General features: G+C 42.2%; 1 protein-coding gene across 6 annotated transcripts in view; it reads left to right on the top strand.

Moving 5' to 3' along the window:
- TJP2 (tight junction protein 2) overlaps positions 1-13,912 on the top strand; it is a 65,311-nt gene that overhangs the window by 20,057 nt on the left and 31,342 nt on the right. Inside the window, exon 1 of one of the 6 annotated variants that reach the window (XM_040542297.1) lies at positions 959-1,062. The exons of 4 other annotated variants lie outside the window; for them this stretch is intronic. In XM_040542297.1, coding sequence (XP_040398231.1) covers positions 1,000-1,062 — 63 coding nt within the window. In that variant the 5' untranslated portion in view covers positions 959-999. Of the gene's footprint in view, positions 1-958; positions 1,063-1,292; positions 1,316-13,912 lie in introns of those variants that run through there. One more of the 6 variants, XM_040542301.1, reaches the window with a different exon arrangement.

The following is a 13,912-nucleotide window of genomic DNA, read 5'->3' as shown; positions in this document are numbered from 1 at the left end:
CTTAATGCTTTGGCATTTTCCTGTCTTTTTCTCTCCAAATTTGAGGTTAAGCCACACAGAGTAACATGCTGTTTGCATTCTTTTTTTAAAGTGTTGGCTTAAGAAATCTCTTCCCTGATGGTTTGTCCTCCTTAATTTCTTCCTTCCCAGAGTTGATTCAAATATTGACTCATCCACCCAAAATAATGCAGCCACAGGATGACAGTAGCACTGGGAAAAGAATCCGTGTCTGTGAATACAACAGTGCGGCTGAACTTCTGCCAGTCTTCTCCTTTTTAATGCCCAGTCATTTCTGAAAGCCCTTGAGAATACTATTACCTCAAGAGCATGTGGTTTTGGTTTTTTTTAAATGTAATAATGGCCTCAAAAACAACATGGTCAATCCAGCCTCTGAATTAACTGCAGCACTGCTGTATTTGGGACAGATATGGAAAGATTGTTAGGTGATGGGAGGGTACCTGATGGAGGCTGTGGGGTTGGGGATGTCAGCAGGTGTGGGGGGTGCTTTCTTTCAGGAAGCATATGGACCGAAAAGGTAGAAGTGATGGGTGCTTTTCTGCTTGATAAAGCAGGTCTGTGGGTGCCATCCAAAAGCTTTGCACTACTTCCAGAAATCCCACCCAGGCCTGAACCCAGGACATCTCTAGTTTATCCCGTGACACGCGTCAGCTACTGGCAGCTGCCAAGGGCAAGAAGACAAGAAATATTTTTGTAGAGGGAGAATAACAATTCTTTTCATCCCAGGGAGAATGACAATGTCTCTTCGCCTCCCTGGGGCCTCCGCAGGCCGGATTGGCCGGCGGCTGAGGGCGGCTGGGCCCCGGCGGTACAAAGTCTCTCTGTGGCGGGCTCCTCAGTGCCGGCTTTGTCCCTGCCAGGCTCTGGCCACCCCCGCCACCACCTCCCTTCGGCTCCCTCCAGCCCTTCCTGGCGGGGGTGTGCGGGGTGGTGGGCTCGGCCATTATCGCCCGTGGCAGCGGGTGGCCTGGCCATGTCACCATGGGAGCGACGCAGGGCTCTGCCGGGAGAGAGCCACGCGGGCCCGCTGCAGGGGAGGAGCAGGTCGGTAGCCTCCCCTTGCCCGCCGCGCACATAACGGGTGCAGCGGTTGTTCGTAGCTGCTATCGTGGGCCCTGGAGTCCCGCTTAGCAGCACACGTGCAGCCGACGTGGAGGACTTGCACAGGGTGGGCTGGAGGATTGCTGGGTCACTCTTCACCCAAGCTGGCCAGCTGAGGCTGAGAGACCGTGGAAATCCCGTTTTCTGTGTTTTTCCACACACCCCCAGTTAAATCGGAGCTGGGAGGTTCAGGCTGGTGAGCAGAAGTGAAAAGTGTTGGGGGCACGGCTGCGTGTGGCATAGCTGGCATGGGGCGCTGCCTTCTTCCTTGCACTGTGGGAGGGCAGGGGCGGAATTTTGTGTCTCAAACGTTGGTTGTGCTCAGGGGGCGTGGGTCAGCGTTTTAACCAAAAATAATCCTGCTTTTGTGGAGAAGCAAACTCCACAGTGTAAAATAAATCAATCTCTTCTCCTTCTCCCGAGCCCTACTAATAGTCTTTAGAGGGCTGTGTGCTTTAGTGGGAAAACATGCTTTCTGACACCTGTCTTGTAAGGGAAGCAGTTGATATGCTTGTAAAGCACCCGAGGGTGGTGGAGGCCGCCTGGCAGGACGGCAGACCTGGTATGGTGCGCAGGCAGAAAGCAGAGCTTGCCTGTGGTCAGCCCACCATACACACACGTCCACTCTGCAAAAGTGTGAGTGGAAACCATGGTAAACAACAGGTTTTTTTTGTGGCTTCTGGAACAATTAGTACTGTAAGTAAACTGCTTGTGTATGGTGTTTCTCTGTGTTAACTGTAACACATGCTAGGTGGGATATGGGTATTTATTAGCCTGGAGTGAACTACCTATTAATACTTTGTGTGTTTGTTTGGGGAACAAAAGAAGTCCTACAGAAAGGTTTACCCAGTCAGTCTGGGTAACCGTCCCACTCGTATTCCACCCATCTTGTTCTGTGGTCTTCCTCATCTGCTGTGTTTATCCATTTTGCCTCTTCTGAATCCATCTTGTTGGCTTTTTGATGTGGTTCCCGTGGTGCTTGAACACTTCTGTTGCTGCAGTGTATCTAATAAGTAGCTGTGTGCTGGTGGTTCTGTTAAGAGAAATTTGGCATGAAGTACCCACGGCAGTAGGTTTTGGTGACTTGCTTTGAAGGGGTTTTGCAAGAATGGGTTTGAAGCATGTTGACCCGAGGTGAGCGGAGAGGCTGACACTGTGCAGTTACCGCCTGAGCTACAGCAGAGTTTTGCTTTTACAGATAAACACTTTAGAGGGCTATTGTTTAAATTATACTCACCATCAATTTATTTCAGTGAATACTTGAAAAATTGAATTGTTTCCAAAGTGGGAGACTTGCAGTGTATTTCAGCACAGGGTGGGTTGGTAGACCTGTTGCCAGTCTCTTTCTCCTTACCTCGAAATGGCTGGTGCTTTTTGGACCTGATTCTGTCAATGTTGGGCGGCAGGGTTGAGGGGGGAAGCTGTAAGCCCTTAAGAGTTTGGAATTAGTCTGTTTTGGCTGTGAATTTAGTGGCAGTGTCTATATTAGCAAAAAAGGGAGCTCTGGCTGATCTTTTCTCCTTCGTATTATTGTTAGAGATTGTGAAAGACCTAAAGTTTCTTAAGTGTACTGAACGTTTGTGGCGAGAAATTGTAAGTGTGGCTCCTCCAATGGTTATATTCTTTATATTATGGTTATTAAAGTCCGTAATTCTGTTTCTTTTATAAAGACAACAATTTTTTCATTATTTTATAGAAGACAGAAAATGATCTAGCGAGATACTACAGCTATGACTTCTAGTTTCTGCTATATTTTTTTAATGAGACTATTCCAACAATATAAAGTTTGAGACTTTATTTCTAGGAATTCTGTTTTTCACAGCTTATGGTTATTAGGAAGGTAAGGCACATGCAGATTTAACTGACACTTGAAACGTTTTAAAGAGCCCTTTGTGTAGTAGAAAGTGGTAAGTTAGTGTTTTCTTGGGAAGCTAATGCCATTGATGCTGCAGAACTCTTTTATGAATGAAGTGAGCTGTATATGGCTTAAAAGCCAAATAATATAGCGGAATTCAAGGCTGTGTTTAAAGTGCAAATGAACTTAAAATCATGTTGTATTTTAAACCTGTATTTGGAATGTATTTCATGTCATCAAAATGAAGAACTTGACAAGAATTTTGTGTGACCCAGGCTGATCACAGACAGGGACTCAAGTATCTGCCTTAAGGCAGAATTATATTCCCAAACACATCTTAGATGGAATGTACAATGGAAACTAATACATGTATGCAATTACATTTGATGCTATGCAAGAATAAAGTATCATCTAACTTCCTTAACAGTGAGGGAGATGCCTTCATGAACCCTCCAGGCACTTCTATCCAGTAACTTAAAACTACAATGAAGATGAAAATGCTCCTTAAAGGCCTGCACTTGTAGCAGTTAATTTGGCAGGCAGATGATTGTCAGCAGCTTTCCAGGTGTGTGTGTTTGTGCCTTCTGTCATGTCCTGTGAAGCAGAGAGCAGTATCTTTTTACATACTCTGCTGGTGGAGTCTCTAGATTTGATTAACAGTGCTTAGTGTTTTCACTACTGAATTTTCAATATATGATTCTTGTTTAAAGAAACAAAACACAGCACCAAAAAAAGAAAGCTTTGCAGAACCACAGCTCTGATCTAACAACATCCTTATGTATCTACAAGAAATGATACACCTATTATTTATGATTTCCTAATATATCTATTCAGCCTGCCGTATCTTTCCTTTGCACATGCATACCTAGTAGATGGTAGGAAAGCATTTCAGGTGCTTGCTCCTTAGGATATGTAGCCCATATGAGCTTTTTGCAGAGAATGCAGTATGTCCAGATAGACTGTCATTCCAGGTTTTGCAAACAGAGTTCTCAGAGACAAACTGTTCGCCTTTGAGCTACAGAGCTTGCTGTCAGGGTCAGCGCTTGGCACCGATTGCACTTATTTCTGCATCCCAGCACTGCAAGAATCTGCTGGATAATGTGCGTTTCTTCTAGTGGCCAGGGCTGATGGTTCTTCTGTACAGTGTTTCAGAGGCTTTTTGAAGAGTTGCAGGACAGAATGAATAACAGTTTACTTTGTCAATTGGTTTGTTTTCCTACGTAATTTTATGTTTCATAAGTAGAAAAAATGGTCAGTGGTTTTGATTCTTCTGCTCAAAGAGTTGCGTGGGAATGTTTTTAAACAACCAAAGTGGCAGTAGCATAGCTGATTGGTAATGTGTGCACATGTGTTCCTTAGAGGGTGCCATCAGAACTCCTATTTCTGTGTATATCTGTACTAGCACTGTTTTGCTTGAGGACCTATGTAGTGGTTATGGTTTGGCTGTAAATTTTTATTTTCCAGCACTTCACATTTCCTGGAAATGTTTTGCTGTTCAGCATCAAAGGGGGTGATGTTGTTCCTGACTCTGCTCTTTGTCAGCAACTCCCCTCCAGTTGCTGACCAGCTTGACAAATACTTGTGTGTGCTTTATCTCGGCGTGGCTGGTGTACTACAGTAGGTCAGGCTGCAAAAGGCCTGGGGTCAGACTTTTAATGCAGAGTGTTGACTGCAGATGGATGCCTGCTGGCATTTCCAAAAGCTATCCTTTGGCAGTTGCACTCACCTAGTTATTTGTGGACAGTGCCCAGTGAACTTAAAGTAGAAGGATACAGAAGATGGAGGAAGAAGGTGGGGAGTTTTTCTGTCACATGCCTTGGACACACTTGCCAAGCTACTAATTAAATGTGGAAAAACCCTGTACCAGTGTACTGTTGGTACATCAGCCTTTGCTGTCCCTTGGGTTTATGAGAAATATTTATAATCCAGCCTGACACACAAGGATGCTTCAAGTGCATGGTTTGTTGTTTTCTGTGTAGCTTTTAATTTGACAGGTTATTATGATGCCATTTTAACAGTATTGTGGTGTTAAACTATGGAATTGCACTCATTAAATTTCATTTACCAACTTCCCACTTCTTGTAATAACTTGACTCCATTTTCCATTCTTTTCTAAGTTTTCTTTTCCTGCTTTACCTTGTAGAAGCTAGTGAATACTTTCCTTATGTCTTCTGCAGCAGTAAGGATGGACTTAAAAGTCATGGGTCACAATGATTTGAAAATGGATTTAATTCTTCTTGCCTTCTTACAAGGCTTGTTCGCCTATAGACAGGTACGTAAGGTTTTTTTCTTAAGAGGGGAGGAACCAGAACACTTCATCATGGTTTGCTCCTGCTCGTTGTGTCAGAAAATCCTTGAGCGTAAAATATTCTTTTATGTAGATAAAACTACAAGAAGAAAACTCTTTGTTCTGAATCGTGGTTGAGAGTGAAGTTGCTGCTGAACTGAGCTTTGCTGTAGGCAATAACCGAATGGAAGCATTTCTTGATCCTGGTGATTCTGAGCCATGCAATTTCCTTCTAGCCACATGCGGAGAAAGATTTTCGCTCTTTCCCGGTTCTTTCAAAGCCTCGTGTGATTTATGAAAGAGACTAGTAGTTGTGAAAGGAGGAATAAAATTTGCTCTGTCACTCAGCTGATTCAGTTCTGGTCAGTTTATCCTTTGTGCACTTCAGTGTGCAGTTCAGTGGAAATGACACTGTTTTGTAGGGGTGAGGCAGTTTGGCTTCACTTAACGTTTGGAGAGATGCCTGAAGTTCCTTACATTGACGTTGCATGCATGAGAAGTGTTGACTGGGCAGAAAGATTGCATCAAGGGTTGTAGTTTCAAATTGTTCTGCTGGCATCCTTTCAAGTGAAGCAAGAATGGCTGCAGCTAAACTCAGATTAGCACTATGGGAACAAATCAGCCAAGTGGAAGTTACTTGCTTGATATTAAAGAAAAAAGGGGTGGTTGACTTCAGTCCGCACTCTTCCTCCCTCCCCACCCTCCTCCTGTGACTGACTGACTACTGTCATGAAATTACTCCGGTATTTTATGTAAGCTGGGAGGGTTCAAATGTTCTTTATGTCAATGTGTTTGGGTGTTAGCAATGTCATGTGCTAGTCCATAACTGCATGTTACACTTCAGCTTCACATCCTCCCTTGCCAAAGGACTGGGGAGAAGGAATGGAAAACACTTGAAATTTTTCCATCCTCATCTTCCCTTCTATTGCTTTCTTATCTTAAAGTATTCTACGAGTATGATCAGGTATGTGGTGAGGTTCAGTGTAATGCAATTTTATATGGGATAATAGGATGCTGGAGGAATTGGCCCAGAAATATGCAGAGCTGAGGGGAGTATTTATGCTTAGTTTTACTGTTTGAAAAAGCAATTATAGTCCTCAGGAGGCCCCGAGGAGGAAACTTTGCTGTGAGCAAAGGGATTCTGAATGTGGTTTGCTAAGCAGGTGCATCTGGCTTAACCTATTATCTCATGGTAATTGACGCATTGGGACAAAACTGAGTGATATTTTTGTTTGTTTGCTTGTTCCTCCTCTTCCACATGTACCGGGAGGAGTGTCAGTGTGAGACTTACAACCCTTCAAATGCAATCCCAGGAGACATTGTATGGATGTCAGGAAAAAATGCTGAACTCCTTTTGCAACAGATTTAGGTCTTGTGTTGGATACGAGCAAGATATGTTAAAGTTTAGGAGTGAACTTCATCAATGTTTTCTGGCGTGGCTGAGTATGCTGTTGAGACACCTTGAGAGGGAGAGGTGGGTTGCTTAAGACATTGGGGGCAGGAGTGAGGTGGCAGAAGGAAAGGAAGGAGGAGAGGTCTGAGCAGTGGGACTAGAAAACAGAACTGTAAAAATTCTTTGAGAGCTGGAATATCGGAGAAGTGGGAATCTGTTTTAAAACGAGGGCAGCAGAACGATCAATAATTTTGCTGTGTGGTGATTAAGAAATTTAGTGGCTCTGTAAGAGCTAGATAAGAAACAAGATACACAAGCCATTGTAGTATTTATCTGAGTGATACTGAAAATACAAATTCACTCAAAACTACTGAATTCATTTTACAGAGATTTGAGTTTTTTAATTGTTAACTTTTAACATTTTTTTAACAAGTCTGAATTACATTCTTAGTATTATGGGCATTCAAATGAAGTTGCAGCTTTTTTTTTTAAATCTACCTTGTGTGACAGTGACCTTCTCTTACATTTATGTTGTGGTAGTAGTAGGATGTAGTCTTAAAGCTCAATATACCATCAAAACTTCTGCACTATACAGAACCTTATTCAAGTTTATTTCCGCCAGACAAGAAAAGAAAGCTAATGTGGCCATACATAATTGTACTGCCACAGGAACACTTGAACAAAAGCAAAACGCTTGTAAGAATATGGTGTATCACTCTCCTATTAATAGTTAGAACAAAGGAAACTAGAAAACTTAACAGGGAAAGAAAATCTAACGTGGTTTGGAACTGAGCTCAACAGCTAACAATTGTACAATTGTTTGAATTGTCTTGTATTATGACCGGATAATTAAATATAAATGCTGACCTGATTGGATTGTATCCCAGCAATGCATCGATCTTTTAACAAACAAGTTACATGAAGCAGTAGACCAATAACCAGGTTGTTTTTCTCAAATTTGGAAGTTTTCTTGGATAACTAATGACATTCATGCAATCAGAGTCTATAAGGGTCATGGAATAGCAGAAACAGGTTTTTGCAGCAGTAGTTGCTTGATGCTAGAATTGGTTGCTTCTAGGCCTTGATTTCCTGTTCTAATATGGGTGCCAGGAGCAGAAGCATTCAGAAACAGTAGCAGTAGAAGGTCCATCACTGAAGTTGAATAAAAATTGTAAATTGTATCCATCCTGTGGATGGATATCTTTGGGTTTTGTTTCTTTCAAATTTTGAAGATGCAAGTGTAAAATGTACACTTCGGCTGCGCAGAATGGCTGATTCTGAAGTGGGACACTTGGGTAATAGCAGCTGTACTGACGTTTTTCAGTTAAGCTGATAAAAAAACATTTAATTTACCTAGTGTAATGAAAATGGTTGTTTATGCCTACTGAGTTTTACCTCCCCATCCCACAGGTGCATCAGTACAAACAGTTTTTTATGGCTGCTAAGGAAAAAGTGTCCTTCTTAGCTTAGATTGTGCACAAACTGCTACTGCATTTTGTTTCTCGGACTTTGCATGAGCATCTTAAAGAGCAGAAAGTACAGCAACAATGTGAACAGAAATAAATGCTTTAGGTTTTACAGTTGAAGTAAGTAGAAGCGATGAAGTCAGACAACCTTTAAAGCCATTTTGGATTAGGGGGACTGTAAGTTTAGCGACCTGTCTGTCGTTACCTTCTTTGTAGAATTCAGAAAAAAATGTGTACAGCACCTTATTCCATACGGTATTACAAGCGAAAGTCCAGGAAAACTTTGGAAAAAGAAACAGTGCATGTGTGTGTATATTATATATACACATATATACATAAACACACACACACCCTGGAAAGTGAAGATGATTCATATGCTGCACACTCAAGTGCTATTGATCTAGCGGCCTTTTACCTAGATTAGTTTTGATCTTCAACTGAAATTGCTCTATTTGCAGCTTCTTATGTCCTGAAGCATTTATTTTGAAAAGAGGTGGTGGGGAAAAACACTTCATTGCAAGATTGAGCACACACTGAGCTGAGAGGTGAGGCTTGTGCTTTTCTTTAGGACCCCTGCAGTGCCTGTGGGAGAGTAAGTGAACGTTCCAGGGCTCTGCTGCTGGAGTGATGCTGCACGTCCCAGAACACTAATGGAAAGCAATTTCTGTTGTTCCTCTGAAACAACATGAACAGAAAAAAAAATTTAAAATATATTTAAAAAAAAAAAAAGAAGAGAAAAAAAACTGATGGAAAAAATGTTAGTTTCCAAAGTGTTATTTCTCAAGAGGCAGAAATTACTTTCTGAAAAAATGAAGAAAATAATTTAATACATTTTTGCTCTTCTTTTTTCCCCCTGGAAATGGGATATGTTTTCTCCAAAATGGCAATTTTGTGTTTCAATTGAAGCTGTTCCCTGCACAAATTTTGAACAATTGGTTGTTTCCTGCTGGGGGAAGCACCAGAACAATTGCTGCATAATTTCAGTAGGGTAATGACAGAACTGTTATTGGGCAAAAGATACTTGAGGGGACTTGCTCCTGAAATAGGTCTAAGCTGTATTTCTGAGAGTCTTTAAGTTTTTGGTGGGTATGACCTGTGGATCTTACAGCTGTATTCTGGTTACAATCAGTTTTTTCTTCTTCTTCAATAGACTTCTGTTTAGTTTGTAATGAGATACTGTACTGTTCTTTGATGCATATGTATGTATCTAAGCTCAACAGAATTCAGCTGTAACAAAAGTAGTCTACTCTGCTCATCCTTTCCACCCCCTCCCAGGCTTTTTAGAACTTTTGCATGTATATTCTTGGTGTAGCATGCCAAGGTTGTAAACTGATCATGAGTTTACATTCTGAATTTGTTACAGTCTACTGGGAATATACCTCTTTTTGCCCTTCACATCGTTTTTTCCTTATGACAGTGCTAAATAAGGACTGCTCTTTGTAGCATGTTCTCAGAAGAGCTCAGGTGGCTGTTTTTGCATTTGTCCTCTTCTAATAGTTACAGAAGGAGCAGTTGTTAAAAGCATAGTTGTGCAATAAACAGTTTTAAAAAACACCATATAATCCTATGTAGTTTCTAGGTACTGAATTGGAATGATTAACTCTCACTCTTACTGGCAGAGAAAACGAATACTGTGGAATATAAGTGAATGGACTTTAGAAAGTTCCTGTGTGTGTTTTGCTTGCCTTTTCCAGTTTAACAAGAAATTACACCTTTGTCTGAAGTCCTTTAAGGTGTCGTCATTCTGCTGATGAGAAGTAGGAGCAGGCAAGTGTAAAGGTACTTAACTACTTGCATTCAGGTCAAACAGTAGGCTAGAATAAAAAGCTTTACTCCAAAAACATGACAGTGATTCTTTTTATTGTTAGTACTGAAATGTAGTGTTGCTAACTTTATATGAGTCATTTTGTATTGGTTTAAAATTCTTGTTCAGAATTTTTCTGCTACTCATTTCCATGGGGTCTTGGTAGGATTGATAAGTAATATGCATGGTTTATCTCTAGAGTACTAAATGTTTCTCCCTTTTCAGAGCATAAATGTTCTGGGGGGACGTGTCTATTTCCTTTATATAAACTGTGCAATTAATCCATGACATAGTTGTGGAAGAAAGTGACTTAACAAAGCTGATTTAAAAAAAAAAAAAAAAGAAAGCATGGTTGCCTGATAATATAAATATGTGCTCCTAAAAATTGAGATTAAATAAAAAAAAAATAACAATTCTGTTAAAACAAGGTATTAGTATTTTAGAATCACAGAATAAGGTCCCTTCCAACCCAAACCAAAGATCTCCCAGTTCCAACCCCACTGCCATGGGCAGGGACACCTCCCACCAGACCAGGTTGCCCAAAGCCCCATCCAGCCTGGCCTTGAGCACCTCCAGGGATGGGGCATCCACAGCTTCTCCGGGCAACCTGTGCCAGTGCCTCACCACCCTCATAGTAAAGAATTTCTTCTTTATATCTAATTTGAACCTACCATCTTTTATTTTAAAACTATTACTTCTATCACTACACTCCATGACAAAGAGTCCCTCCCCAGCTTTCCTGTAGGCCCCCTTTAGGGACTGGAAGGCTGCTGTAAGGTCTCCCCAGAGCCTTCTCTTCTCCAGGCTGAACAACCCCATCTCCCTCAGCCTGTCTTTGTAGGAGAGGTGCTCCAGCCCTTTGAACATCATTGTAGCCCTCCTCTGGACTAGTTCTAACAGGTCCATGTCCTCCTTGTGCTGTGGGCCCCAGAGCTGAGCGCAGTGCTCCAGGTGGGGCCTCACAAGAGCAGAGCAGAGGGGGAGAATCACTTCCCTCACCCTGCTGGCCACACTGCTTTTGATGCAGCCCAGGATACAGTTGGCTTTTCTGGGCTGCATGTGCACATGCATGTGCACATTGTCAGCTCATGTTGAGCTTCTCATCCAGCACCACCCTCATGTCCTTCTCCTCAGGGCTGCTCTCAATCCTTTCTCCGCCCAACCTATATTTGTGCTTGGGATTGCCGCAGCCCAGCAGTAGGACCTTGCACTTGGCCTTGTTGAACTTCTTGAGTTCCAGAAGTTTCAGAAGAAGGAGTTCAGAGAACCACCTCTCGAGCCTGTCCAGGTTGCTCTGGGTGGAATACCTTCCCTTCAGTGTTGACCGCAGCTTGGTGTCACTGGCAAACGTGGTGAGGGTGCACTTGATCACACTGTCCGTGGCACTGACAAAGATGTTAAATAGCACCGGTTCTAGTACTGACCCTTAAGGAAGACCACTTGTTACTGATCTCCACTCAGACAGTGAGCTGTTGATCGCAACTCTTTAAGTGCAACCATCCAGCCAATTCCTTACCCACTGAGTGGTCCATCTGTCAAACCCATGTCTCTCTAGTTTAAAGACATGGATATCATGGGGACAGTGTCAAATGCTTTGCACGAGTCCAGGTAGATGACATCAGTTGCTCTTTCCCTATCCACCAATTCTGTAACCCTGTCACAGGCCACCAGAACATTCAAGGTAATCCCTGAATATTAACCAGCTTTCTTGGGCCCTATTTCCCTTCAGGGCTTTGCTCCACGGTGTTCTAGCAAGAAGATCCCCCAAGAGGATATGTCACCTGTCCCTGCCCTCTCTTTAATCCCGACCCACAAGCTCTCTCAGCACCTCACACATCCCCAGGCAGGGCTCCACGCACTCCAGCTGCTTTTTTTTTTTTTTTTTTCCCTGCCTGTCCTTCCTAAAGAGCTTGTATTCCTCCATTCCAACACCCCAGTCACAGGAGCCGTCCCACCACCTCTGTGTAATGTCGATGAGGTCATAGCCCTGCAGGCGTGCACACATCTCTAACTCCTTGTTTACTCCCCGTGCTACACGTGTTAGCACTGAGACATCTGAGTCGCCCCGATGAAGCTGGCCGGAGTGGCTGGAATTCCTCTGTGCCACTCTTCAGGTGCTCTTCTCCTGCGCAATTCTTGTCATTTTTAGTCTGAAATAAAAGTTTCAAAGTAGGATTTCAGCCTAAAAAGATATTGGGCCCTTCTCAAGATTTTTTTTTTTATTTATGCAGATTGTACTTATGAAAATCGCTCAAATGCCAAACTATTCTGAAAAATAAATTAAGATATTGTATAATAATGAGTCCAGCTCTTCACAGCAATTGCCATTTTGGGTGCGAAAGTGATAGTCTGAAGTTGCGAACTTGAAACAACTGCTGTGCTTAACTTTTTGTGCAGCAAGGGGGACTGCCTGGGCCTCTGTTACAGCATCACCGCACCACCTAGTGGCTCTCTGGATTAATTGTGAATCGTTCACTGAATCTGTGCTCTGCGTTTTCCCAACGTGGATGGATTGTCGACATTTTGAGGAAATAACTTGTCAGCTTGTCTTCTGCGAATTTCCCAAAGATGCTCGTTTCTAGAGGCAAAGAAACAAAAACCTTGGTGGGCATGAGTAGAAGAAATCATCTTAAGAAAACAAGCAAACAAATGAACAAAAATATTTGTGGGGGTTTTATTAGCTTTTTCTAAAGTGACCTGAACTCAAAATGCTTTTGGAAATTCTTAATACTCCTCTTTCTTTCTCTCAAAAGGGTTAGTCTGCTTTCTGAGAGTCTTCAATATAATTGGTGAGTGTCAGGCTTTAAATGTTAGGGAAACAAGTTTCCTATGCAGTATCTTTTTGACAGTGACAGATTAAAAAAAAGTTCCACGAAAAAACAGTTAATATTTTTTCCAAATAATATATGCATATGACATATGCATTGCACAGACAATTATATGCACAGTATATGCAATTATATTGCACAGTACAATTATGTACAGCCTCCCTGGTTTTGTTTAGGAGTTTCTTTAATACATAATTAAAATCAATAAAACTATTCGGAGATTATGTGCTTTACTCAGTAATCCAGCAAAAGGATTTCTAATACCACATTCTGTAGTGGCTTTTTTGTAGCATCCAGGCTATTTGTTATCCCCTTTATTATAGGGAATTGAAGAGTAATTAAATATCTGCAAAACTCAAATCCTGTGTTTCTATTTTGATCTGGCTTTAACTGTATCCAGGCAAATTTCTGCAAAAAAATCTTTGAGCTGAAGATACAATTTTGATTTCACCACTGTGAACCACTCTAAGAGTTCCAGTGCAGGGACTGCCATAATGGGCAGATCGTGTGATATCCTTCATTGCATTTAAGCTTCATGTGTCACTCACACACTGTGAGCTGGATTAAGTGATACAGTTTGAATTAAAAAGCACACAACTTATCAGAGCTCTGGATCAGTGGAGATGTTGTGTACGTATGCAATTTTTTCATCTCCTTTGGCTTTTAAAAAAATAGTAGTAATTGTGTACTAGAAGATCTGGAACGTTGCAGTGTGAATTAGTAGCAGGGCTACAATGAAAATGGGACCGGGATGTGTGTTCGTCACTTAGCGTTCCAAGTAGTGTAGTGTACAGTACTGTTGCCATTTGTCTCTTCAGTTCTGCAACGGAATCACAGAATCATTAAGGTTGCAAAATACCTCCAAGATCATCTGCTCCAACCATTCCCCTACTACCAATGTCACCCACTAAACCATGTCCCTAAGCACCAGGTCCAACCTTTCCTTGAACACCCCCAGGGACGGTGACTCCACCACCTCCCTGGGCAGCCCGTCCCAATGCCTGACTGCTCTTCCTGAGAAGAAATGTCTCCTCATTTCCAACCTGAACTTCCCCTAAAGCAACTTGAGGCCATTCCCTCTAGTCCTATCACTAGTTACCTGTGAGAAGAGGCCAGCCCCCATCTCCTCACAGCTTCCTTTCAGGTAGCTGTAGAGAGCA

The sequence above is a fragment of the Cygnus olor genome, chromosome Z (assembly GCF_009769625.2).
Source record: "Cygnus olor isolate bCygOlo1 chromosome Z, bCygOlo1.pri.v2, whole genome shotgun sequence".
Lineage (NCBI taxonomy): Eukaryota > Metazoa > Chordata > Aves > Anseriformes > Anatidae > Cygnus > Cygnus olor.
Note: the sequence above shows the minus strand (reverse complement) of the source record. Positions and strands in the feature narration are given on the sequence as shown.